The 27,429-nt window shown below is 41.2% G+C and overlaps 1 protein-coding gene across 3 annotated transcripts; it reads right to left on the reverse strand.

Annotated features, from left to right (window-relative positions):
- Positions 1–1,366: 1,366 nt before the first annotated feature.
- On the reverse strand, positions 1,367–26,897 carry LOC130294326 (NXPE family member 4-like). Of its 3 annotated transcripts, none has more exons than XM_056543947.1 (6): positions 26,326–26,897; positions 14,129–14,226; positions 10,924–11,609; positions 5,068–5,129; positions 3,386–3,604; positions 1,367–2,588 (listed from the first exon to the last, which is right to left on the reverse strand). In XM_056543947.1, the coding sequence occupies exons 2-6, from the start codon at positions 14,219–14,221 to the stop codon at positions 2,050–2,052; spliced, it is 1,599 nt and encodes a 532-aa protein (XP_056399922.1). In that variant the 5' UTR covers positions 14,222–14,226; positions 26,326–26,897; the 3' UTR covers positions 1,367–2,049. The 3 variants fall into 3 exon arrangements, with proteins under 3 accessions (XP_056399922.1, XP_056399921.1, XP_056399923.1); XM_056543946.1 differs by lacking the exon at positions 26,326–26,897 and adding an exon at positions 14,342–14,531; XM_056543948.1 differs by lacking the exons at positions 14,129–14,226; positions 26,326–26,897 and adding an exon at positions 13,829–13,936.
- Between the last annotated feature and the right edge of the window lie 532 nt (positions 26,898–27,429).

The following is a 27,429-nucleotide window of genomic DNA, read 5'->3' on the forward strand; positions in this document are numbered from 1 at the left end:
AATGTTCTGCCCAGTGTCCAGAAGCTTGGTCTCATAAGTCATGGGTCCTTCAACTGGAGAAGACACTGTCACCTCAGAGACATCTGGAGCAGGATCTTATGAGGAGTGGGCCAAGATACCTGCAGTCTGGAGAAGACACCTTCACACCTAAAACAGCTGTAGCATCATCCTTTGAGAAGTGGGTCAAGATACATGGAGACCAGTGCTGAAGTCTCACTGAAATGTTGTGCAACAAGATATTAAAGGGGTATTCCGAGCAAAAACATTTTATCCCCTATCCAAAATATAGGGGATTAGATGTCTGATAGCGGGGGGCCCGCTGCTGGAAACTGGAGATGCAGCCTCCGCATAGAATGCGGGTGCTGCAGGGAGATCGCGGGGGTCTCAGCAGCGGGCCCCCTGTGATCAGACATCTTATCCCCCTATCCTTTGGATAGGGGATGAGATGTTTTTGCTAATTTTTCCTTTAGCCCTATGCATGGGCTGCAAAAACTAAAAAAAAAAAAACTTTAACTCACCTTCCTACGTTCCCACATTGCACTGATATCAGCGTTATGGTACTCCGGTGCTGGTCTTCTTCCTGGGGATGGTCACTCATACTGCGCTCAGCGTATCGCCAGCTTCTGTGATGTCCCACCTAGGCCACTGTCATGTAAGAAGCCTGGGCCCTGCCTTCTCCCTGCTGCCTGGGCTCCTCACATGCGCTCAGCCTATCACCATCCAAGGTGGGACATCACTGCGGCCGGTGATACGCTGAGCGCAGTATGACTCACCCTCCCCAGGAAGCAGGAAGAAGACCAGCACTGGAGGACCAGAACACCGATATTGGCGCAACGGGGGAACGTAGGAAGGTGAGTTAAAGTTTTTTGTTTTTTTTTGCAGCCCAGGCACAGGGCTAAAGGAAAAAAATGTAATACAGTTTTCCTTTAAGTTAAAGAAACCATTATTTTTGTCCATGTCAGTTTAATTATTTTACTTTTTTGATTCTGTTGAACCCCATAGCTATGTCTCATTTTCATCAGTTATTTTTTTTTTAATCAACTGATGACAGAAAGTTGAGCAGATTTGTAAATTACTTTGATTTAAAAATCTTAATCCTTCCAGTAGTTATCAGCTGCTATATGCTCCACAGGAAGTTCTTTTCTTTTTTTTATTTTCTGTCTGACCACAGTGCTCTCTGCTGACAGGAATTGCCCAGAGCAGGAGCAAATCCACATAGCAAACCTATCCTGCGCTGGATAGTTCCTGATATGGACAGAGATGTCAGCAGAGAGCACTGTGATCAGGAAGAAAAGAAATGTAAAAAGAAAAGAACTTCCTCTGGAGCATACAGCAGCTGATAAGTACTGGAAGGGTTAGGATTTTTAAATAAAAGTAATTTACAAATCTGTTTACCTTTCTGGCACCAGTTGATTAAAAAAAAAAATAGTTTTTCACCGGAGTACCCCTCTAAGCTATTTCAGGGAACATTGTGGGTTTTTGTATCTTTAACGGAAGGGTACCAACAATTTTGTCTACATCTGTATATCCAGCTAACAATGTTTGCCTATATGATACAACTGCCTGGTAAATGGCCCTAAAGTGAAAGTGATTAAAATAGTGTTTGTAAACTCAAAAATACAAATAGTTGAGATGACTGCTCAATAGGTTTGGTTGTTCTTATACACCTGGTGACTTTCTATGTAAAGCCAATCACTTTTTTGGTGCCTGTGAACTTTAAAGGGGTACTCCACTGGCCAGTGTTTGGAACATTTATCTCCGAATGCTGTGTGTGCGATGCGGGGGTTGGCCACGCCCCCTCATGATGTCAGGCCATGCCCCCTCAGTGCAAGTCTATGGGAGGGGCATGGCAGCCATCACGGAAGTGGCCTGTGATCGCAAGGGGGGTGTGGTCAACCCCCGCATTGCGCGCACAGCATTCAGAACTAAATGTTCCAAATGCAGCAGGAACACTGGCCAGTGGAGTACCCCTTTAAGGCCGCCTTAAAGAGCCATTCACTGAAACCACTATTTTTCAATGTAAAGACATAAAAGGAACCATGGTAAAGCTCATGTACATATATATGTCATCAGCATGTTTACCTCATTTCTTATATAAGGTTCTGGTGGATGTCTTTGATTTAAATTAAATGCTGTGGTCATGTCCCAACCATTAACAAAGCCAACATTGAGATCTTTGAAGATTATTTCCATTATGAAGTAGTGAATATATCCATAGAAATCACTCATTCCTTCAAACTCATTTACCATCTCACTTGTATTCTCAGTCTTAATAATAACTTTGGTTTGTGGACTTCTGATGAGGAGACGTTCTATAGCACGACGGATGTTGAGGAGTCTTCTGATATAGTGATGGACGGGAAATAGTCTAAAATGTACTCCAATGGTGAATGCGATCACAGTATATGGGCTGCCTCCAATAATGTCAATTTCACGTGGAATAGAACGTTCTTCTCTGACAGACGCAAAATCTAAAGTTACAAATGGTCTTCCGTGTCTTTTCCACTGAACATAGATATTCCTTGCAATGTCCACCCCTAAATGCTTCTGCGCCCACCCGGATTCATAGATGTTGAGTAATTTCAATGCTAAAAAGGAATATATGAAATAGTATTGATAACTGCATTATAATCCAGTTACGGTACATCATTTGGTACGTGACATTGTTAAATTGTTACATTAAGTCTCCTAGTGGGACAATAAAAAAAAATATATATATATATTTCTCTAAACAAAACTCATCGGATGTGTGTATATATGTTTATCTATGTTCTGGAATAACCTCTTAACAGCTGGAAATATTTCTATTAAACTTGGTACACATGTTTCTTTCTTTATATGTCAAATAAAAATATAGTAGTGGTTAGGGATGTCCAATACCGACCATCTCCGCATCCCCAAAGTAAAACCGCGGAGCCTGGACAGTTAAATCATACTTAAATGGGTACTCTACTGCCCCAGCGTTCGGAACATTTTGTTCTGAATGCTGGGTGTGGGCTGCAGGGGTTGCGACGTCACTGCCACGCCCCTCGTGATGTCACATCACAGCCCCCTAAATGCAAGTCTATGGGAGGGGCGTGGTAGCTGCCACAGCCCCTATAGACGTGCATTGAGGGGGGGTGAGCGTGGTTGTGACACCCCGATGGGCAAGGCCTTGACGTCATGACCCCCGGAGCCCACACCCAGCATTCAAAGCAAAATTTTCTGAACGCTGGGGCAGTGGAGTACCCATTTAACCATCACACTACTGGAAGTCCTTTGCAAGCCTATGGGACTTCTAGTTCCTCTCATGATGTTACTCACAGGCTGCAGAGAATGCCCGTAATGCAGATGTGTACAGAGCCTTACGTGTTGCCTATGCTGCATCATGGCATTCAATACTCACTTTTTAAATTTTTTTCAAAATATTTCATCCACTGAAGCGTTGTCGAATCTCCAAACATGTAAATAAACTTTCCCTTCATACATGCGTTCAGTTCCTCCATACTGTGATAGGTTTTCATTGTGCATCCTTTCGGGTACCATATTTCCTCCATGACATGTCCACTGGGATATTCTAAGCCCATTCCAGTTTTGCAGTGTTCTTTCTTCTCTGAACTTAAACCTTTGTAAATTGAAGAAACAATTAATATTTTCCCTTTAGAATTATAGATTTGCATCACAGATGCAGGACAAATTTCTCATTTGCATAAAATCTTAGCACTTAGTACTAAGCTTAGTTCTAAATGCATCAAAACATTTATGGAGGTGAAGAGTGTCAAATTAAAGGGGTTTTCTCAGGATAGACCATCATTGGCCGACACCCTCGCCAATCATCTGTTCGGCAACTGCACTATGAGCAAATGGGGCAGGATGCAGTTGAACAGGAGCTGAGCGTGCATCACAGAGGGATGGTCCCGGCAGACCCGTGGCTATTACTGGACATCACCGATCACGGTGATGCCTGGCATTAACTTTTTAGACACCACAATCCAAGTTCACTATCTAGGATAATTCACAATATTTTTTATATGTTGATTTATAAAAAAAAAATTTGACTTTTTTTATTTTCCAAATGGAAAAAGAGGAAGGGGGTCAATTTTTATTTGGGGAGGGGCATATTCACTTTTATTTAAACCTATTGTTATTTAAACCTGTTAAAAATTTGAATCCCGCTGCTAGTGAGAACTGCTTTCCTTAAAGGGGTACTCTGCTGCTCATCGTTTGGAATAAACTGTTCTGAACGCTGGAGCCGGCACAGGGAGCATGTGACATCATAGCCTCGCCCCTTCATGACATCACGCCCCACCCCTTCAATACAAGTCTATGGGAGGGGGCGTGATGACATCATGAGGGGGCGTGGCTATTACATCAAGAGCTCCCGGCGCTGGCTCTGAAACTGTTTGTTCCAAATGCTGAGCAGCAGAGTACCCCTTTAAACCTCTTCGCTGCTGCCACCTGTTGGACTTTAAGGGTGAGTGCGGCCTCAATGTTCTTTACTACAGATGTAGTAGACCTTGCAACACCCCTGCATCCAACAGTGTCTACAGAAATCATCAGAAGGAGCTCTCACGGCATTGAGTTATGAGCTAGATGTCCCGCTCAGATATTCTTTTGACCTTACGCCACTTCTTTGAAAAGCTATCATGGTGCAGAGCAAGATAGTAATGGAGGCTGGAATGAAGGTTTGTCATCTTCAGAAATGAGCTCTACCTTTATGATGTCTACACCTTGTAAGTAATGTCTCGTGTTTCTGATGAAGTGACACTTTCACTCAGAAATGTGTTATAAATTGAGATACCAATATGGTATTGAATGTAATCTGTCATCTAATGCTCATTCTGCCTTTAAAAGGATTTCACTGGTATTCCAGGGCTCTTTTAATGCACATGTTTAAGCAACAAGTGATGCACATTTTTCATTATAGTATTTAGGTAAATTCTACTCCTGGTTTTGGCTTGCAATGATGCAAAATATTGCCCAAAAATATTGCTGAGCATATGAGTTCTTTAGCAATGGCACTGCTTTAGTTACATGTATTTATGATATAGCAGAAGTAAAAAAAAAAAAAAAAAAAAGTATATTTACCATTGCAGAGAACTACATCAATTGCTGATATATTTACTGGAATTTCCACTCTGACATTTGATCTAAGTAAAAAAAAAAAAAAAAAAAGTGAGTTACGGTTAGCAAAATATATATTTTATGTACAATATACAAATATATGTATATGCAATATTAACAATTAATATAACGGCTTTTAAAACTTCAGCATATGACTTAAAAAAAAAACTTAAATACAGTTGAGTAACTTCTAAACTATGGTGGTCCCCAAATTAATAGAAATGTTTTAAAAACTAGAATGTTTACTGTTGTATTGCCTTGCATCTCAATACAGGCATATCAAATAATACTCAATATACTTACTTGTTCTTATATACAAATTGGTGAAATTAACATTTTGTTCATGAATCTTTGGCAGATATGAAGGATTTAAAGGAAAACTGTCACCAAACATGGTTGGAAACATTACCCTCATATTTGAAGGATACGAATGATGTCCTCCGCAGGATGGAAGATATGCACCTAGATGAAGACATGATGATCATCACATGTGACATTGAATCATTGCATACCTCGATTAATCATATGGATGGCATCAATGCAGTGAAATTGTTCTTGAGAATGTCGGACATGGATGTGAATGTGGGTGAGTTCATCATTAAATTGCTACAATTTGCATTAACTCCCAATTTTTTCATGTCATTTTATCTTCAAATTCAAGGCACGGCAATGGGGGCGGCATGTGCGCCCTCGTATGCCAACTTATTTCTAGGTGCCTGGGAACGCATGATCTTCCTTACTGACACTCACCATCTCATTGACAGGGTCCATTTTTGGGAAAGGTTTATAGACGATATCATCTTCATATGGAAAGGAACGGAGGAGGAATTGAATCAGTTCATTAATGATTTGAACAACAATGATCAGAACATCAAGCTGACGTTTAAACATGGCAGGACTGACATAGACTTCCTGGATGTAACATTCAAGGTAGATGGAAATGGAGTCATACAATCTGATCTATACAGAAAAAGTACTGCGACCAACTCACTTTTACATGCGAGTTCCTCTTATTCAAAGTATCCCCATTGGTCAATATTTATGCATACGTCATATTTGCTCCAAACACGAATCATTTGAGATAAGAGCCCATGAATTAAGACAGAGATTCAGAGAACGTGGATACGATGACCAGATGATCCAGAGAGCCTACTATAGAGCTAAAGCCACAAATCGGAACTCCTTACTGAAACCTCGATCAAAAACTAGGAAAGATGACCAGGTGAGATTCATCTCTACATTCCACTCGCAAACCAATGAAGTTAGAAATGCTTTGGCCAAACATTGGGATCTTTTGATGCTAGACCCGATTTTACAACTATACATTCAGAAACATCCATCAATTACTGATAGAAGATCAACCAATCTACATGACACCTTGGTCCATAGCCACTATACTGGATCCCCGATGTCTAATCCCTTTTGGCAGTAAGGGCCCCGGATGGGGGTGTAAGCCTTGTGGAAAATGTGTGGCATGTCAGAATGTAGTTGATGACTCACTTCTCTGATTCTAGTGGGACAAAAACTACAGGATTGCCCACAGTATCTCATGCAACACCATGGAAATCATCTATCATGCTACGTGTCTGTGTGGTCTCATCTACGTGGGTATGACGACTCGAGAATTTAAACGCCATGTGAGGGAACATATCTTGGGCATTACGGCTGCAGCCAACCAGGATGATCTATACAGTCTGACGGTAAACCCATGACACTTCAAAGCATACCATAACTGTGATGCCTCTGGACTTAAGTTTCGTGGAATCGACAGGATTTTCATCAGCCCACGTGGAGGTGAGTGGAAAAAACTACTGGCACAACAGGAGATCAAATGGATAGTCAAACTGAAAACTATGCAACCTTCTGGTTTAAATGACCACATTAGCTATGCCCCTTTCATATAAGGCCAATATTACATGACTTATTTATGTATTTGCTCTGGTCCGTTCCTTAGTGTCTATTTCTGATTTTATGTTGGTTTCCTTGATTTTAATTTCTTTGTTTTTTATCTGTTTGTGCTTTTAGCTTTTCTCATTTGGGAGCCTGCTGCCTTAGATGTATCCGCCATTCTTTGTGCACCACAGGATCTTCCACATTGTTGACTCCCCGCATTAAATGCACTTTATTTTCCTGTACCATTGCAGAGCCATCGTCCTTGCACTTTAGCATTTTTTAATACTCATTATATATATATATATATCACAAAAGAAGACGTCCGGCACTCAGGTAATGGCAGATAAAACTTGTAAATGGCTTTATTCAAAACGCAATAGAAAGGATAAGATCTGACGCGTTTTGCACGCTCTTGTCCTGCCTATTGCGTTTTGAATAAAGCCATTTACAAGTTTTACCTGCCATTCCCTGAGTGCCGGACGTCTTCTTTTGTGGTTTCTATTGAACCGGGAGCGGTACCAATGTCCGTGGCACGAGGACGTGCAGTAGACGCAGGAGCGGTGAGCGGTTCTACCTTGTTTATATGTATATATATATATATATATATATATATATATATATATATATATATATTGTTTGCGTTTGATTTTTTCTGTCTCATATGTCCAAGTTACCCCTTATTCAAGCTCATGTGAAGTGGGCCTACTTACGTCCCTGCTTGCATTTTAGCAATTCTTGTTATATTGTTTATCAGTAATTATTTCACCAGGTGTCACACTTTTCATCAAATATATTTTACATGTTATTCATTTGTCTTAATAAACCTATGGGCATTGTGTGCACAAATATTGTACAACAATTTTTTTCATGCTTCTTTTTTTTACATCTGATTCACCCAGTTGGCCCATTACTCATTCATTCCCTCTCCCCCCACCCCCTTTTCTCCCTTTTCCCCTTTCTCCCCCTCCCCCCTTCCTTCTCTCAACATTTGCATTCACACCAGCACCCTCATTCATTTTCATCTATCCACCCATTTCCTTTCTGCTTCACACATCACTTTATTCACTTAGTATCCATAATACATCACATTCACACACAATCACACCTTCCCACACTTCTTCAGTAGCAAGATACTTTTTACACAAGAATACACTTCAGTTTCATCACATTTCACTAATTTTCATTATCATTTTTTCATAACAAAATCTTTTTAATCACTTTATATGTCTTTTAGTAGATATCTACTTTATTATACATTACATATTTGTTATATATATACTTTTCTGTTGTATATATTCTCTAATTGCAGATCACAATCATTGTCCAGCATATGGTTGGTCTATACTCACCTCTATCCACGTGTGCTCACTGTTTGATCACGCACCACTAACACTGTGTTCTATTTTTTCACTTTCACGTATGCGCATGCGCCATGTTCACTGTTTACCCCCATTGCCAGGCTACAGGAGCTCGGCACACTACACCCACCCCTCCTGACATGTTTACATCATGAGGGAGTGGTCTGGCATCCCATTCATTCCTCTATGCCCTTCGCTGCTGCGCACCGTACCTCCGTTCATGTGACCTAATGTGGTCACATGGCTGCAGTCACTTCTGCCCTCACACGCCGATTCCCGGGCGCTTAATGTGAGTATGTGCCCACTCTGTAACTCCGGTCATGTGACATGCCATGGGGCCCTTCCGCTTTTAAAGGCCAGCTGGCTTAATCAGAGGGGACAACGCTTGTTGGCCAGTGTGGGTGTCCATCTCATGGCGGCTCTCTATGATTGGTTAGCCCAAATATATATATATATATATATATATATATATATATCACTCAGTACCTAATCCTGACCATGTATATCTAATTTTTATGTGTCTAGCACCTTTATTAATTATTTTATTACACTTTTAATTTAGCTCACTAGTCTGAATTCCTCTAAAAGAGAGGGGGCGTGGTCTCACTGTGCAGGTCTCCGCCCCCTCCCTCAGTAAGCTGCCTGCTCACATCTCCCCTAGCATTAGCAAAACTACAACTCCCAGCTTGTCCTCACTGACAGTAGCGGGACACAAGCTGACAGTGGGAGGATTTTTCCACCAGCTGTGAGCCCTAAGCTCACAGCTGTCAATCAAGGAAGTGTGTCCATGACATAGGTGATGATGCATGGACACAGCAGGACTAGTATGTGTCCAAGCACGCAGGGGGGGCAGTTGTTTGACTGGCTTTTTCAGTATGAAATACTGAAAAATTTATAATGAAAGTCATTGGAAAACCTATTGGTTTTGCATGCTTTACAACATATCAAAAGTTTTTGTATCTGACAGTGCCCATTTAAATTACTTTATGAACCCGAGTATGGTCAGAATTGTGTTAAAAGTTTGTTTTGGCTAGAACCCGAAATTTTGGCCGTTTATTCCGGCTGACTCTGCTAAAGTAACATCAGCCACATGGCAGAAAGGAGAAGGAGAAAGGATCACATGACCTTAGGGGAACCCATAATGCCAAACAGCTCTACCAGTATAGGGGTGATGTAAAAGACCCTACAAAAGGCTATGCACATAGCATCAGTAGTCACTTTAGAGATGGCAGGTGTTAGGTGAAGATCTCTATGAGGGACAGTAAGCAGTGAATAATTTTTTACAGCATGTAAAAAGTCACTGCTTCTTAACAGTTCATTCATTTTAAATAGCATAGGTTTTTATTCAACCTGTTAGTTTCCACCAGGCACCATTTATTTATCCATAGGCATACATGTTGCCATAACTTTAAAATTAACTTTACCTTAAATCCTTTATCTACATTCACAATGATGCACCATTTCACAAGGGTTGTGAAGTGACATGTTTTATGAGGATCACGGTATTGAAAGGTTACCTTGACCAGGTTACAGCCCAGACATGAATCCAATAAGGGAAAAAAAAAAAAAAAATATATATATATATATATATATATATATATATATATATCCACAAGAAACAAACAGCAACTGATAAGAACGTATTTCAGCTTGGGCATGCCATGCCTGTATGACTGAATGCTGCAAGGAACTTGTTCACTCTATGTCTGATTTGAGTCCTGTTCACAATCATTTTTCTATAACAAGGTTTTCTTGAAAAACAAAGTGCATTTAGTGTTACTTGATATGCCTGCACGGTGATACAAGGCATAATAACAATAAAAATCATGTTTTTTTAAAAAACATTTCTAATAATTTGACTCCAATGCACTTATGCAAAAGTGAATAAACTTTGCAAAAAGTCTATAAAAATCCTACCATGTTGTGCCAGTTTCCATACAGACCGTTGTGTCTCCATAGATACAGACTACAAACAAAACCAATTTATTGCGTGTGTCAAAACTGCACAAAATTTTTTTTTTTTTGGTTGCCTCATTCAGGACAATTGGAAAATGCTGTGAAAATGGGTGCGGTCTCAAGTAGTGAGAAATGAATCCCAATTAATTTATTTTTTTAAGTGTGGCCAAATTTTAGAACAAACTCATGCACATTCAGTGAATTTAACCTCTGTGGCCCTGCATGATCTCAGAACGGGGCACCTCTCTTAGCACTGAATGCTCCAGCCCCAACTTCTGAGATGTACTAGTTTTGGCAGTGGTGGGCTGCTCAGTCAATCACTGGCCGCCACAGTGTTCCGTCTCAGCCGGTGATTAGGCGAGTAGGTCATCACTACCGAGATGAGTTTGTCTTGAAAAGTAAGGGCCGTAGTGTTCAGCAGTAAGAGACTGGCCCTGTTCTGGAGATTGCTAGGGGTCCCAGAGGTCAGACCCCCCCATGATCAGACACTTATCCCCTATCCTGTGGATAGGGGATAAGATTTTCATAACTTGAGTTCCCCTTTGAGGCAAAATTGGCCTGATCCAGAAGAGGATAATGTGTAAACAATTCAAGTATTTATCAGAACACATACCTTGTAAAGAGACTGTTTTCCAGTTTAGACAGCTGTGAAGCATAAGTTTTCGTACTTTTAAGCTCAGTAAGTGAACCACAGCTGAAATTCTTTGGTTTGACACAATAAAAGTATTCGTCATCCTCGTGGTCAGCATATTCACAAAGTTCTTCCTTTTTATCGAAAGCAAATCCGCACTTTGTCACTATTTCTTTATCTTTACTTGTGAATTTTCCTACATAATCTACTTGGCCATACCAACTATTCCTTGACTTCCAGAGAGCAGAGACGACTTCACTTGGGTGCATAAGAAATACAGTCACCACAACTTTACCTTCCCAAAATAAAGTGAAATGAATATGATATGTTCCATTATTAAGATCTTCAATTCTCCCTGAAGATCCGGCTCTCATATCTGGATTGGAAATTCTTGCTCTGAGATAGTCTCCTCCATAGGATTTCCTCTTTCCCAAATGATCATACACATCAACCTGTACAGTTAATTGATCCCCGACACAATAACGATTTTGGGGGGTTTTAATGAACACTTTGCTGTTTGTAGCACTTGTTGCACTGTCTTTATCAATTAAAGTTACTTTAGGTATCCTCTGGTCTATATGATTGAAGATTCTGCTTATCCGCATTTTAATTTCTGAAGCCTTCTTGGTGTCAATTTTTAATATGATTCCATTCTCTCTATTAGAGCACTGTCAAACAGAAAAAGTCAGACCGAAAAAATCTAATTATTATTATTATTGACAATAGCAACAATAAATAAAAACTTTGATCATCAGTGATAGAAGAATGAGATTATTTTAGTCATACTAATTTGGTGTTACTCCCCCTCCCATAGACTTGCATTGAGGGGGTGGGGCGTGATGTCACATGGGGGCGGAGTGTGATGTCACAATACTCCATCCCCGTGGTCGGGAGGCATAAGACTTGGAGCCTCCAGTGCTTCCTGCAGTGCTCACAGGTGGGTGCTGCATGCTAGATTGTGGGGGTCCCCAGCTGCAGATAGGAGATAAGATGTCTAATGGCCAGAGTACCCCTTTAAGCAAGAATTCAGAGACCTCAGTGAAAGTCATAGTGATAGAGAGTGAAGCTGAAGCTGCTGCATAATTACACCTGAGGGTACACACAACCCACCCATCCATGTGGTCTTGAAGTTCTTCTCGCAGTCCTTCTGGATAATTTGGCAATCTCTGTGCCCATTTCTCAAGATGTTTTCCCGCCAAGGGGAACATCAATTTAACCATTTGCTGAGTATGGGACGAGATGGTTTTGCTCGGTGTGAATGACTTTATTAGGACTTATATCCACTTTGAAGGCCCTAGGCCATCTAGAGGTGGACTTTAGAGCTACCCTTACACCAACATCCTGGTCTCCTTGACCGGAAGAATTTTAGGCTGGAAAGAAATACTACACCCTTTGACAAGCCTAATTGCAAGGAAATGTACACTGCAACTCTGGAACAACCACAATTTGCACTCTAAGAGGCAAACTGTAGGATAGAGGAGATTAAAAGGGAGTGAGTCAGGATTTCATGTTAACCATATTTTATGGTGAAGCTTTTTATGATTTTCCAATTTGCTAGCTATATTTTATAATCCTGAAATCTTGCAGTTTATATTCTGGCCACTAGTTCTACAAGTAAGCTGAGACTTTCTGTCCTCTGCAGATCATTTTCCAGTAATGCCTTTCTTCACAAAAGCACAGATAAAGGTGACACCAACAGAGAGATAACATTGGATCCCCACCACTCACAGCAGAGATCAACTTTTCCTCCCTGTAGAATGACCTCTGAAAAGGTCACAGAGAATGCCCAGTATCATTTCTAATTCATTTGAACGAGCAGATCCTGTCTTGCTATGTATGGTCCATGGGTGCTGCAGTAAAAACAGATCTGGCAAGATGGAAAATAATTACAATTGTAATTCACTGTCAACACGTTTTACTGCGTAGTTATGTTACACCCAGGTAGTAATACTAGTAATAAACCCAGAAAATAAATGTAACAGAGCCTTAGATGGCTATTCCACAGTCACAACACTTTTAATACATTTTAACGCTACAATACAGGCAACCTATTGCTTTGCTCAGTTTGCTAATGTGATAGTTTTTATGGGCTCACTTACTGCTGACTGGGATTTGTAGTGCACCAACTGTACAGAGCAGCACTGCGGGTGGCAGGAGTTCACTGTCTGAGGTCAGCTCGCTAATGGTTAATGCTTTGCTCAGCTTGCTTTAAAATTCAATAGGATTTGTAAGGACTTTCTTTTAGCAGTCCTTGCTTAATGTCCTTAATGGCAGCAAAAATTATGTGCATAGGGTTTAATTCACCTCTTAAACCCACCCCTGTGCTGTGTCCTTTTGGCCTGGAAGCTGTATGACAAGTAAATGAAAGCAATGATTGGATACCTGGGGTCATGTTATCTTGCTGATAGCTGCAAGGTATGCTGGGCAACCCTGATATCTCAGTGTTTCCAGTATTTCCTCCTTTCATTTAAAGGTGTACTCCGGCGCTAAGACATCTTATCCCCTATCCAAAGGATAGGTGATAAGATGCCTGATCGCGGGGGTACCGCTGCTTGGGACCCCCGTGATCTTTCACGTGGCACCCCGTTAGCATCAGCCAGCACAGCATGTTCGCTCCGGGTCTGATTACTGGCAATAACGGGGCCGGAGTATTGTGATGCCACGACTCCGCCTCCGTGTGATGTCACACTCCGCCCCCTCAATGCAAGCCTATGGGAGGCGGCGTAACAGCCAAAATTCCATGTGATCCTCATCCTTTTTGCTATTATTACCACCATTGTCAGGTTTACACAAGCTAACCCTGACAATGTTTGAAAGTTCAACGAGCAGCTGTCACCCCAAAGTTCAGAGTAAAACCAGGTTCCCCAGGTTTGGCTCACTCGTCTACCTATTCAGATTATATGCCACTGTAAACATATTGGCGGAGATTTATCAAAACCTGTGCAGAGGAAAACTTGCCCAGAGCAACCAATCAGTTTGCTGCTTTCATTTTTATAAAGGCCTGTGAAAAATGAAAGAAGCAATCTGATTGGTTGCTATGGGCAACTGGGCAAGTTTTCCTCTGCACAGGTTTTGATAAATCTCCCCATTATTTTTACTACCTAATATAGTAAATCACCGCCACCATCATTTTATGCTATATACAGTAAATAATATAACAAACACCAAAAAACCTCTGTTTTGTTACCTTTTTGAAGCTTTGATGATACATGGTGCTCACCAGGAAGCAGCCTACAGCTATCGATAACACATAGGTTTTATACACTAGGAGGGATTTCATTATGCCTGCAAAGAAACAATACAAAATATTACAAAACTTGATTTTACCAAATATCTGTATCCATACATATTTATATAGGTTTCTCCCTCCTCTCTTCCGCTTGCTTTTGCCACAACTTACCACAGCGCTGGCTGAATCATCTATGAATCCAGTATAACTGGGACTGCGGAAGAAAAACTAGTCTACAACAAAGCAAACAAAGGGTGTGCACTAAATACTTCACTACAAGAATGCATCAGTGTTAACAGTCAAGTCATGAAATGAATCTAAGAATATACTGCCAAGTACACTAAAAAGTATATGCACTACAGTATATGCTCTAATGGAGAAAAATAGACACTATCGCACATCTACCTCTTGCACAAAGATCCTGTGCTTTGCAGTGTGTATATATATATATATATATATATATATATATATATATATATATATAAAGAAAACTAACAGATACTTAGTATATGCTATGATCATAAAGTGCTAGCCTGCTAGCCACAGTGGATATGGTGACTGGGGTAGCGTTCTTCATTGTCACCCAAGAAAACTGGATACTTCTTGGGAACACTACCCCAGTCACCAGATCCTCTATTGCACTGCCCGATCCAGATTCTGATTCATGGGAAATATATAGGCTGCCAGCAGTACCACTGGCTTAGGAATGGACAGACCTTACATCTTTAATATCTATATGATGCTGTAGGTGTTAAGCCCACAGCTCAACCCTATCAGGTAAGTGTATTTTTTATCTCACCCCCACCTCAATTTACCAGCCACTGGTAGCTGCACATAGAGTGTCGATCTGTCTACCCTTTTGTTTCTTTCATATTAATCAAGTCTGCTAGCCACGTCACAGCCACATGTGTGTAGCAGGTCCCTACCATTCCTAACATAATATGGCTGGCAGCAACCAACATCATCACAACACCAGTGAGTGCCCATAGGCACTGTCAGAACAGTGGTAGAGCAGCCCCAATACTGCCTGACCTGGCCCCCAGCTCTGGGCCATCTCTATACTAAGAAATCCTCAAGTAAAAAAAAAAAAGTGAACTAGTTAGAATTAGTGTAAAAAACAATCTCACAGTCACTGACACAACCATATCAATAAGTCTGTGTGTGGAAAGTCTGTACAGCCATATTCAACACAGTTTGGGGATCATGGCAGTATCACCCCCATGATCTCCGGGCCTGCATTCCAGCATTCAGTCTATTGACATGAATAGAGGGGGCATGGCATGACGTCATGACCACGGCCAACAAAGCCGTCCATTCTAAACCGGACCCCTTGAGATCAGGCATCTTATTCCCGATTCTTTGGAAAGGTGTCTAGGGGCAAAATACCCTTTAAGCATAAGTCAGCATTTCTCTTGACAATTTTGTTATTCAATTACTTGTTTTTGTGTTGATCCATAATTATTTTCTGACTAGCTGAGTACCCAGTGCTGCCCAGTTTTTCCTACCTAGTCCTTGTGGGGGAGGAAAAGCAACAAAGGAGGTAGCTTTTGTCCTCATATGCTGCCCTCACATCCTGACCCCATATCCCCCCCCCTTATATCCAGACCCCAAATCCCCTCCTCATATTCCGATCTCATATCCTGTTCCAATATCTCGACCTCACATCCTGTCTTCATATCCCAACCTCATATCTTGTCCTCATATCCCGTCATCCCATCCTCATATCACTTCCTTATATCCCGTCCTCATATCCTGTCCTCATGTCCCGTCCTCATATCCCATCCTCATGTCCAGTCCTCATATCCCATCCACATGTCCCATCCTCACATTCTGTCCACATATCCCATCCTCATATTCCATCCGCTTATCCTGACCTCATATCCCATATCCTGACCTCATATCCCATCTTGGTACGGCTATGGGGACATTTTATTTTGAGGAAGATTAGTTCTTATTTTCTGGGATGGAGAGTACACCTGTTGGCCAGTATCAAAGGGTCCGGCGTAATTGCTCAGAAGAAACCAACTTAAATAGAGAGCAACAATCTCATATAAGGTTTCATTGTGAGGAACTATCCAAAAAAGGGAATATCCCTGAAGAGCCTACTAATAAGCCCGATGTAAGGATAGACAAGCACTACTTGATGCAAACCAGAGGATGCATTGATGCATTAAATTTTTATTGAACATTTTGAAAAAGTAACAAAGGGTAAATTAATAGAATATTTCCATAAAGTTTACATACACGGAAGTGTAACAGAGTATAACAAGAGCAAAGTAACAGTAATAAAACCAGGTGCTGTCGTCCTTATGGAACTGTTTGCTTAAGTTGAGATCAAAGGGTATAAGGTATTGTTAAAACATCAATCTTATGATTAGTGAGGAAAGGTGTGTAGAGCAATAGAAGCATGTAATAGAAGCAAACAGAAGTATTTATAACAATGTAACATTGATGGGGTTAAGCAGAATCCAGCCAACATTTCCATTTTCTAGGATAGAAAATCAGAGATGAAGTTATTTTTTTAATTCATACCAACAATTATTGTTAATTCCTCTAATTATGTCTTTCAGGGAAGTTGCTATGGAGAAGTTCCAGTCAAATGCCAATTTAGTCCTGATAATAATAAGGGATTGTAGTATAACAGTACTATGGTCAGCTGAGAGGTATCGAAAATGGCAATCGAAAATAAAGCTACCGTATATACTCGAGTATAAGCCGAGTTTTTCAGCATGATTTTTCATGCTGAAAACACCCCCCTCGGCTTATACTCGAGTGAACAAAAAAAACGTTTCTGGCTTTAGCTGTGAGGGGATGGTCCCGGCTGTCCATCTCCGCCTGTCAATCCCTTTTCAGTGGTCTTCAACCTGCGGACCTACAGATGTTGCAAAACTACAACTCCCAGCATGCCCGGACAGCCATCGGCTGTCCGGGCATGCTGGGAGTTGTAGTTTTGAAACATCTGGAGGTCCGCAGGTTGAAGACCACTGAGAAGCGATTGACAGGCGGTGATGATGAAGGGGGGGGGGGGTGATGACGAGGGGGGATGATGTCGAGGGGGGATGATGATGACAGGGGTCTAGATGATGACGAGGGGGGGTGATGATGACGGGGGTCTGGATGATTACATGGGGGGGGGGGATGATGTATTTCCCACCCTAGGCTTATAGTCGAGTCAATAACTTCTCCTGGGTTTTTGGGGTGAAATAAGGGGCCTCAGCTTATATTCGGGACGGCTTATACTCGAGTATATATGATAAGTAGGTGAGATAATAGAGTATCCACAAATTCAAAAGAGCATTATATTATAAGAACGTGGAGCATATCTGGCAAAATTACATTGGATTGCATAATGAATATAATAGGTTTCTGCATATAGGGGACAAGAATTTGGCTAAATGATTCTATGTACTCATTACTAAAGCCATCAGGGCCCGGAGATTTGTTAATGTTGAGTTCAATAACAACATTTTCGATTTCTAAAGTAAAAAATGGGGCATTAAGTACTGATAATTCATCTTCCGAAATGAGAGGGAGATTTAAATTGCTAAGAAAAGAATTAATATGAACTAAAGTGGGTTGTGACTTATAAATGTCATTTTGAAGGCTTTATAGCTTGCTATATAACTTGCCAAATGCATTGTAAATGTTTTGAGGGTTAAAAAAAAAAAGTTGAATATTGATTTGGTTATTTTAGCTTTAAAGCTGTTCGCTAGCATCTTGTCAGCTCTGTCACCTTTTCAATAAAAAAAGCATTTAGTTATTTCTAAGACTATTCAAATTTATATTTGAGTATTTGGCTTAGTTGAGTTCTGACGCTTTGATTGGGTTTAGAGAAATTATTTTTGTTAATGTCTTCTACAGTTTTTTTGGTCATTATTAGGTACAGTAATTTGTTCTAGTCATTTTCTTTTTTTTCTCTAAAAGCAAATTTAAGGAGATGACCTCTCATGGTTGCTTTGTGTTTGCACCATGTATAGAGTATGAAGGTACCTGAAGAGTCATTAAAGGAAAAGAAAATCTTTAAGTTGGGATACTATGTCATTAATCTAATATAGGTGGCAGAAAAAGAGTTATTACTGTAAATCTCCCAGGAGATTAGGCAGATTTAATGAAACACTCAAAATATACAGAAACACACTCATTAGGCTAACGGATATAAAATATAACTTTTACTGGTTTTGAGTAAAAATATATCAATTAACATATATAAAATTGTATAAATAATTCATGACAGAACCCCACAGTGATATAATATACAGTGCTTATCTGCAATTATTGGTATAGGGAGCCTCTATTAGTGTGACCCTAGGGCTCTGTACACTGAGGACAAACAGGGCTCTGTACACTGAGGACAAGCAGCGCTCTGTACAATGAGGACAAGCAGTGCTCTGTACAATGAGGACAAGCAGGGCTCTTTACACAGGACAAGAAGGGCTCTGTGCACTGAGGACAAGCAGGGCTCTGTGCACTGAGGACAAGCAGGGCTCTGTACACTGAGGACAAGCAGGGCTCTACACTGAGGACAAGCAGCGCTCTGTACACTGAGGACAAGCAGGGCTCTGTACACTGAGGACAAACAGGGCTCTGTGCACTGAGGACAAGCAGGGCTCTGTGCACTTATGACAAGCAGGGCTCTGTACACGGAGGACAAGCGGGGCTCTGTACACTGAGGACAAGCAGGGCTCTGTACACTGAGGACAAGAAGGGCTCTGTGCACTGAGGACAAGCAGGGCTCTGTGCATTGAGGACAAGCAGGGCTCTGTACACTGAGGACAAGCAGGGCTCTGTACACTGAGGACAAGCAGGGCTCTGTACACTGAGGACAAGCAGGGCTCTGTGCACTGAGGGCAAGCAGGGCTCTGTGCACTGATGACAAGCAGGGCTCTGTGCACTGAGGACAAGCAGGGCTCTGTACACTGAGGACAAGCAGGGCTCTGTACACTGAGGACAAGCAGGGCTCTGTGCACTGAGGACAAGCAGCGCTCTGTACACTGAGGACAAGCAGGACTCTGTACACTGAGGACAAGCAGGGCTCTGTGCACTGAGGACAAGCAGGGCTCTGTACAGTGAGGACAAGCAGGGCTCTGTGCACTGAGGACAAGCAGGGCTCTGTACACTGAGGACAAGCAGGGCTCTGTACACTGAGGACAAGCAGGGCTCTGTACAGTGAGGACAAGCATTGCTTTGTACACTGAGGACAAGCAGGGCTCTGTACACTGAGGACAAGCAGGGCTCTGTACACTGAGGACAAGCAGGGCTCTGTACACTGAGGACAAGCAGCGCTCTGTATACTGAGGACAAGCAGGACTCTGTACATTTCTGTATGTTCTTTCTTTGCGCGGAACAATTTCAGCAGCGGAATTGTCCGCCACTGAAATTGCTCAGTGGGAACGGGTTTCCTGGAAACCCATTCACACTGATGTTTATGTTCACAGCGCATAATTCCGATAGCAGAATTCCACTCACGGAATTCCATGGGAATTGCGTTGGGTGAACATACCCTTAAATAGGAAACCATTTTAACTTAGGCGTTTGGTGTATGCAGGAAAGTATCTTCTTCTTTTTAATGTTGCTGCTGATAGGTCAAAGAAATTGCAAACATAGTAATATTTGTGGCGATTTTTGGATCCTGCAAGTACTTCTTCTTTAAAATAAAATAAATGGGGTCTAGTAATTATGTCCTGTAAAATTAAACTGGAAAGATGCTTAGGTTTAGGAGCCCTGTGAGTCCTTTCCATCAACATATCTCTTTGTTCCACATTTGGGAGTAGCATTGCAAAATAGTCTACTCTGTACAGTTCCCGAGACAAGCAGAGATGTAAGCAGAGAGCACTGTTGTCAGACAGAAAAGAACAACTCAACTTCAGCAGCTGATAATTATTGAAAGGATTACGATTTTTTAATAGAAGTAATTTACAAATCTGTTTAACTTTCTGGAGCCAGTTGATATAAAAAAAAAGTTTTTTCCTGGAATACCCTTTTAATGCGTTTAGTTCCAAACCCTGTGTACACGCTGTGGGGGTAGGCCACTCCCCCTCGTGATGTCAGGCCACACCCCTCATTAGGGTGCGTGGCCGATCGCTGCAGCACGTACACAGGATTTGGAATTAAATGTTCCGAACGCTGGTCAGTGGAGTGCCCCTTTAACTGCCGATTCTACATCACGTTGCCTGAGTGGACTTATAATGTAAGTCTATGGGGCCATCCAGGACTCATTTGGAGGAAATTATCATTGGCTTTTGTCTTTATTCTAGTGTTTTTCGCATTTTTTTTCGTATGTGTTGTTGTGCACAAAAAAAGTTGTGAATTTTAAACATCCCTATATTTTAAGTGATTTTTACAAATTTAGAACAAAAAGCTCAGAAATATTTGCAAACTTAAATCACCCTAAGTGAAGCTCTTGGACAATTTACCACAAATTGTGTGAACTTTTAATACATTTTCCTTAAAGGGGTTATCCAGGAAAAAACTTTTTTTTTTTTTTTAAATATCCACTGGTGCCAGAAAGTTAAACAGATTTGTAAATTACTTCTATTAAAAAATCTTAATCATTTCAGTACTCATGAGCTTCTGAAGTTGAGTTGTTCTTTTCTGTCTAAGTGCTCTCTGATGACACGTGTCTCGGGTACCGCCCAGTTTAGAATCAAATCCCCATAGCAAACCTCTTCTAAACTGGGCGGTTCCCGAGACAGGTGTCATCAGAGAGAACTTAGACAGAAAAGAACAACTCAACTTCAGAAGCTCATAAGTCTTGAAAGGATTAAGATTTTTTAATAGAAGGAAGTAATTTACAAATCTGTTTAACTTTCTGGAGCCAGTTGATATATAAAAAAAAGTTTTTTTCCTGGATAACCCCTTTAACTCCATACTTACATACAAGGACCTAGTATACATTCCTCCCACAGAGCGGGCGAGGAGCACACCGCAGCACACTTCTCTCCCTATTTATTCTTATTCTCTGACTGTTCAGACCTAAACCGATTAAAACTTCTGACATGTCCCTAAACATTATATATATTTATATGTTTATTGCATTTTATCTCTCCCAGTGACCAGCAAGAACTTTTTCAGATTTCAGATAAATATTATAATAGCTATTGCCGCCAATGTCCAAGAATTCCCATCTGCTGGTTATTATAGAGATTGGGGGAGAGATATCAAAACCTGTGGAGAGGAAAAGTTAACCAGTTGCCCATAGCAACCAATCAGATTATAAAAAAAAAAGCATGTTGTTGTGTGAACAGCATATGACCAAGTCCCCCTGATGACTCAGGCGAGTGGAGAAACGCAGCGTTAGAGAGATTTTTTTTTTATGTGTTGTTTCACTGACTGTGATATTTAAATGTTTGCACTTTATCTTAACTGAAGCACCTTTATAGTAGGTTTAAGCCCTTTTATCTTTATCCCTTCATAATAAATTTGATAGTGTAGGGAAAGGGCGCAGTGGTATGGGGGTTGCCCTTATTAGGACAAGTGCCCAGTTACATAGCAAACAGTAAGGGACTTTGTGGGTGCACTGAAAATTTATAGAGGGTACCATTGAGGGATAGCGTTGAGGAGATAAGGATTCGCCGTATTGACAAAATTTTTCACTGTAAGTGACCACTGTCACTAGCCTCAAATTATTATTCACATCCCTTATCCCATATACCTATAAGGGTGCTTCAGGTTTTGGATTTGAAAGAATTATCTTTCTTGTGTGGCATCCACATTGTTGGGGTTCGATTTTTTTATTCATTATAAAGGATATATTAAAAGGTATATTTAAATATTTCAGTACAACTGTACCCCAGTTTTTAACCCCTTCCCACTACAGGACGTATGCATACGTATGACTCCGCGTCATATCGGGTCGATCTCGGCAGCCATCAACGGCAAGGAACCGCGGCTAATACCAGATATCACCAATCACGGTGATGCCCGGTATTAAGCCTTCAGACGTGGCGACCAAAGTTGACCGCCGCGTCTGAAGTGAAACTGAAACCATCCCAGCAGCTCAGTCTGGCTGTTTGGGACCGCCGCGGTGAAATTGCGGCGTCCCGAACAGCTTGCAGGGCACGAGGAGGATCCCTACCTGCCTCCTGCGTGTCCGATCACCGAATGACTGCTCTGTGCCTGAGATCCAGGTAGGATCAGTCGAGCGGTGATAACACTGATAAATGCTATGTGATTGCATAGTAGTGATCAGTGTAGGAAATCAGTGTGTGCAATGTTATAGCCCCCTATGGGGGGTATCACATTGCACAAATAAAGTGAAAATGAAGTATTAATAAATGTGATTTAACCCCTTCCCTAATAAAAGTCAGAATTACCCCCTTTTCCATAAAAAAAACTATGTAAATAAAAATAAATAATGTGATCTGAATAATGTGGTCCGAACTATAAAAATTGATAATTAATTAAACCGCACGGTCAATGACATACATGTAAAAAAATTCGAAAGTCCAAAATAGCGTATTTTTTGGTTACTTTTTATACCATAAAAAAATGAATAAAATGCGATCAAAAAGTCCAATCAAAACAAATGTAAAAGTAAAAAAATGGTACCGATAAAAACTTCAGATCACGTTGCAAAAAATGAGCCCTCATTCATCTCCATATGCGGAAAAATAAAAAGTTATAGGGGTCAGAAGATGACATTTTTAAACGTATAAAATTTCCTGCATGTAGTTATGATTTTTTCCAGATGTATAACAAAATCAAACCTATATAAGTAGGGTATCATTTTAACCATATGGACCTACAGAATAATGATTAGGTGTCATTTTTACCGAAAACTGTACTGCGTAGAAACGGAAGCCCCAAGTTACAAAATTACGTTTTTTTCTTAAATTTTGTCGCACAATGATTTTTTTTTCCGTTTTGCCGTGGATTTCTGGGTAAAATGACTAATGTCACTGCAAAGTAGAATTGGTGGCACAAAAAATAAGCCATAATATGGATTTTTTATGTGGAAAATTGAAAGGGTTATGATTTTTAAAAGGTAAGGAGGAAAAAACTAAAGTGCAAAAATGGAAAAACGCTTGGTCCTTAAGGGGTTAAAGGGGTACTCTGGTGGAATTTTTTTTTTTTTTTTTAAATCAACTGGTGCCAGAAAGTTAAACAGATTTGTAAACTACTTCTATTTAAAAAAAATCTTAATCCTTCCTGTACTTATCAATTGCTGTATGCTTCTGGACAGTTCCTGATATGGACAGAGCTGTCAGCAGAGAGCACTGTGATATTTAAATAGAAGTAATTTACAAATCTGTTTAACTTTTTGGCACCAGTTGATCTGAAAAAAAAAAGGTTTTCACCGGAGTACCCCTTTAAGTATAAAATATATAAATTGGCCCAACAGCCTTATAATTGCATATAAGGTATATGCTAATTTTGGTCACATGTTTAAACTAGTAGCAGGTTTCCCAGGATCTGCTGGCAGTCTGCAAATCTGGCACCATTGTGGACTGTCTGCAGGCCCATACAAGTGAATGGTGAAGTAACACGCAATTGATTTCAAGGTGGTTTGTAGATAAATGGCAATCTGTTTCCACCTGCTGGCCAAATATCAGACTGCAGGACTCTCACATCATGCAGTTCCAGTCTACAGAATGATGCAAAAATAGGGTCTTAGCAGTACATTATTTATCTTTGGCTGATCCTGAAGTACAGCCTGTTTCATACCGCAGAGCTGCATTCACAGTTCTGCACACTTCAGATGCGTCATTTTATCTGCTTGCTCTGAACAAAGCTGCTGTAATGATACACTATAGGATTTGTTATGTTAATACCAGGAGCTGTGCAGTCATTTAACACAGAGAGAGATACCACATGCAGAGCCGGCGTTAAGGGGGGGCAAACTGGGCAATTGCCCAGGGCCTCCATCACGGTTAGCCCCATGCCATAGGGGTAAGTCACGTCCTGAGGAACTGATGATCAAAGTAAACAGAGGAGATCTTGCCCACTGTCAGCCTGATATATATTCTTCCTGGTCCTTATACAAACAGTTTTATAAAATGTAATAAAACTATAACCTCAAGACATATAACTTACTAATATAGTGTTATTACAAATTGTACTGGATTCAGCATGTTTTTGCTTGAAGTACCCCAGACACGCCCCCTTCCCATAGACTTTGGTAGAGGGGGCGGGCGTGACGTCACGAGGGGGCCGGGCGTGACGTCACGCTAGGCGGCCGAGAACACGGAAGCCCGCACACAGCGTTCGGAGTAATGAACTTCCGGACGCTTCGTGCGGAGCTCCGAAGGGCAGCGGACAACCCCTTTAAAGAAGTGCTACAGTGGAAAACTTTTTTTTTTTTTATCAACTGGTGCCAGAAAGTTAAACAGATTTGTAAATTACTTCTATTAAAAAAAATCTTAATCCTTCCAGTACTTTTAGGGGCTATATACTACAAAAGAAATGTTTATCTTTTTGAATTTCTCTTCTGTCACGACCACGGTGCTCTCTGCTGACCTCTGCTTTTCATTTTAGGTACTGTCTAGAGAAGGAGAAAATCCCCATAGCAAACATGTGCTTCTCTGGACAGTTCCTAAAATGAACAGCAGAGGTCAGTAGAGAGCACTGTGGTTGTGACAGAAGAGAAATCCAAAAAGATAAACATTTTCTCTGTAGTATACAGCCCCTAAAAAGTACTGGAAGGATTAAGATTGTTTAAAAGAAGTCATTTACAAATCTGTTTAACTTTCTGGCACCAGTTGACTAAGTAAAAAAAAAGTTTTCCACGGTAGTACCTCTTCAAGCACAATGGCTCATATTTATAAAAAGTGACACATTTTTAACCAATATGTAATATCATTTTTATAGTAACAGGTCCAATTTTCATAATTCAGGCGTCTGGGTGGAATAGAGATACTCTACTTTTTTTTCTTGTTTGTAACTTTAATTGTGATTTTTTTTTTTTTTTTTTAAAGATAGCTCATAAATGTGTCTAAATCCTGACCATAAAACCCTGCCCACTTACCCCATGATGATAAATGTGAGCCACAGTATTTCAGGAAGCTTTAGAATTTTTCATAATACAGCAATAGGCCATCAATATCTGATCAGAGGGAGGCCAACACCCGGTACCTCCGACAATCATCTATAAAGATGAGCTGCTGCACCTGGATGTAAACAGAGTATACGGAGGCTGAAGCCTTGGCTCTGTACATTGTATAGTGGCTGTACCAGGCAGTCGCCATATAAATGAATGATAGCTGAGCCACAGTAACTTGGCACCACCACTACACAATGGGGGGAAGTTATCATTGGTTTCACCCAGGTTTTCTGGGGTAAATTTGTCTCACAGTTTGTCTTCGATGCTGTTTAGAGACTTTTCATTGCAACTTTTGCTTTAGAATACTTTTTTTTTTTTTTAAAGAACACACCAAATGGTGATTTCAGTTGATATCATGTGGGGGCCGGATTTTATCATGTGTGACTTTTTCAGTTTGGTGCACCATTGGCGCAACTGCGCTAACTAAGGTACATTCACCTACACCACTTTTCATGAATACCCCCAATGTACATAGCCGAGGCATATGGCTCCCTACACTGTGTTTACATCCATGCGCCAGGCTCACCCAAACCGCTGGTCGGTGAAGATGCCGGGTGTTGGCGCTCAGCCCAGTAAACCCCTTTCCAGTTGGTCATAAACTTTAGTAAGTTGCCAGATCCCAAATAAACATTTATGCTAACAACAAAAGACAGACGGAAAGAGGGATACTACATTGCCAGACCCTGATCTTGTTTATCTCCTAGAACAGTGTTACCCAACCTGTGGCTCTCCAGCATGTTTCAACAGCTCTAAGCTATCAGATGGGAGTTGTAGTGTTGTAACACATGTTGAAATACACCATGCTTCCTCTCACAAAACTGGAGAACATGGAGGCTGTGTGTTAATATTGGATGTGTTATAGTGTTAGTCTCCTGAGGCCAGAGCACTGCCCTAAGGACTATGTCAGGTGTAATGCACAATATTTGCTGTGGCTATTTTTATCTAAAACAAAGTGTGCCGTGTCGCTAGTAACTGGAATCTTTGTACTGTCCTGTCTGAGCAAATAGAGCAGCGGCGGCTATAAATGTGATCTCCAAATACTAAAAGCTTCATCCTCTTCATCTAAGAGCAGGTCAAGAAGGAGTAGTGGGAACTAGTGCCCATTTTGCAGGCTTACCAACTTCATCCCTTTCAAACAATCGTTATAGGTGACGCCTCACCCTCTGCTCCGCCCAGTAAATCTGAACATTTCACTCCCGTTTCAAGTCCTAGTTCATTCATTCAGATCTAGGATGTTATTTTAGTGTTCTCTTTATGAGCAGTGTATGTTATCACTTTAAGAGTTATACCATGTGACAGTTACCAAGGAGGTACCAGTGACCAGCTGACCCCAAGAGTGACCTATGGGCTCCCTACTATTCTCCCCATATAAGCCCTGGGTGGAGCTTCTCTCTCTCTTTTGCACAAAGTCTTTGCTGAGGTCAGTGGTGTCTAGTGTGTGTGTCCAGAGTTTTGGAGGCCTCAAGTCAAGTCCTGCAGCCGCAGTCGAGTGCAAATAAGCTAAACCTGCAGCATTGTCCATCATCAGTCAAGTCCAGTCAGTCTCTGTCAAATTGTCAAGCAATGTGGCCTGCACCAAACTGTCTAGTCCTACTACAAGTCCCAGTAAGCCCTTAAGGTCTCTGCGTCACTGATCACCTCCTTGGGCCCTGGCTGCACTGTATAGACTTTACCAACTGTCTACCCTCAGTAAAGCTACCGTTGTCCGTAACTTGGCGTCTGAGTCTTTATTGCCCCCCGTGCCTAGCCCAGGATCCAGCGGTATAGCTTCGGGTGGTTGTAGGCTAAACCACACCCTGGCATCACGAATACAAGGGACAAGGGGTTAATGCCATCTGACCCTAGGGTAACAACATCTGCCCTGCACCACACACCCTGCCACCACAACAATAAAAAAAATCACCAGTAAATAGTCATAAGGGAGATTTCTTAATAAAGTTAAGTTAAAGGGGTTATACATCTTAAAAAAAAAAACAACCATCATTCTGCCTCTGCCTCTGCCTCTAGTCTTGCTTTAGGAGTGGAGGTCACATGACCACTGCAGCCAGTCAGTGGCCTCTGCGGTCACGCTCCATACTTTCGGAATCATGATTCTCATCTTTGAGCGGAATTAACACGAGTACGGAACGTGACCTCCAAGGCTGCTGATCTGCTGTGGGGATCACGTGACTGGAGGCAAAATGTGAGATCAGCGCGGGAACCAAGGGGGAGGTAAGTAACA

This window comes from Hyla sarda, chromosome 10, assembly GCF_029499605.1.
Source record: "Hyla sarda isolate aHylSar1 chromosome 10, aHylSar1.hap1, whole genome shotgun sequence".
NCBI classification, from domain to species: Eukaryota; Metazoa; Chordata; class Amphibia; order Anura; family Hylidae; genus Hyla; species Hyla sarda.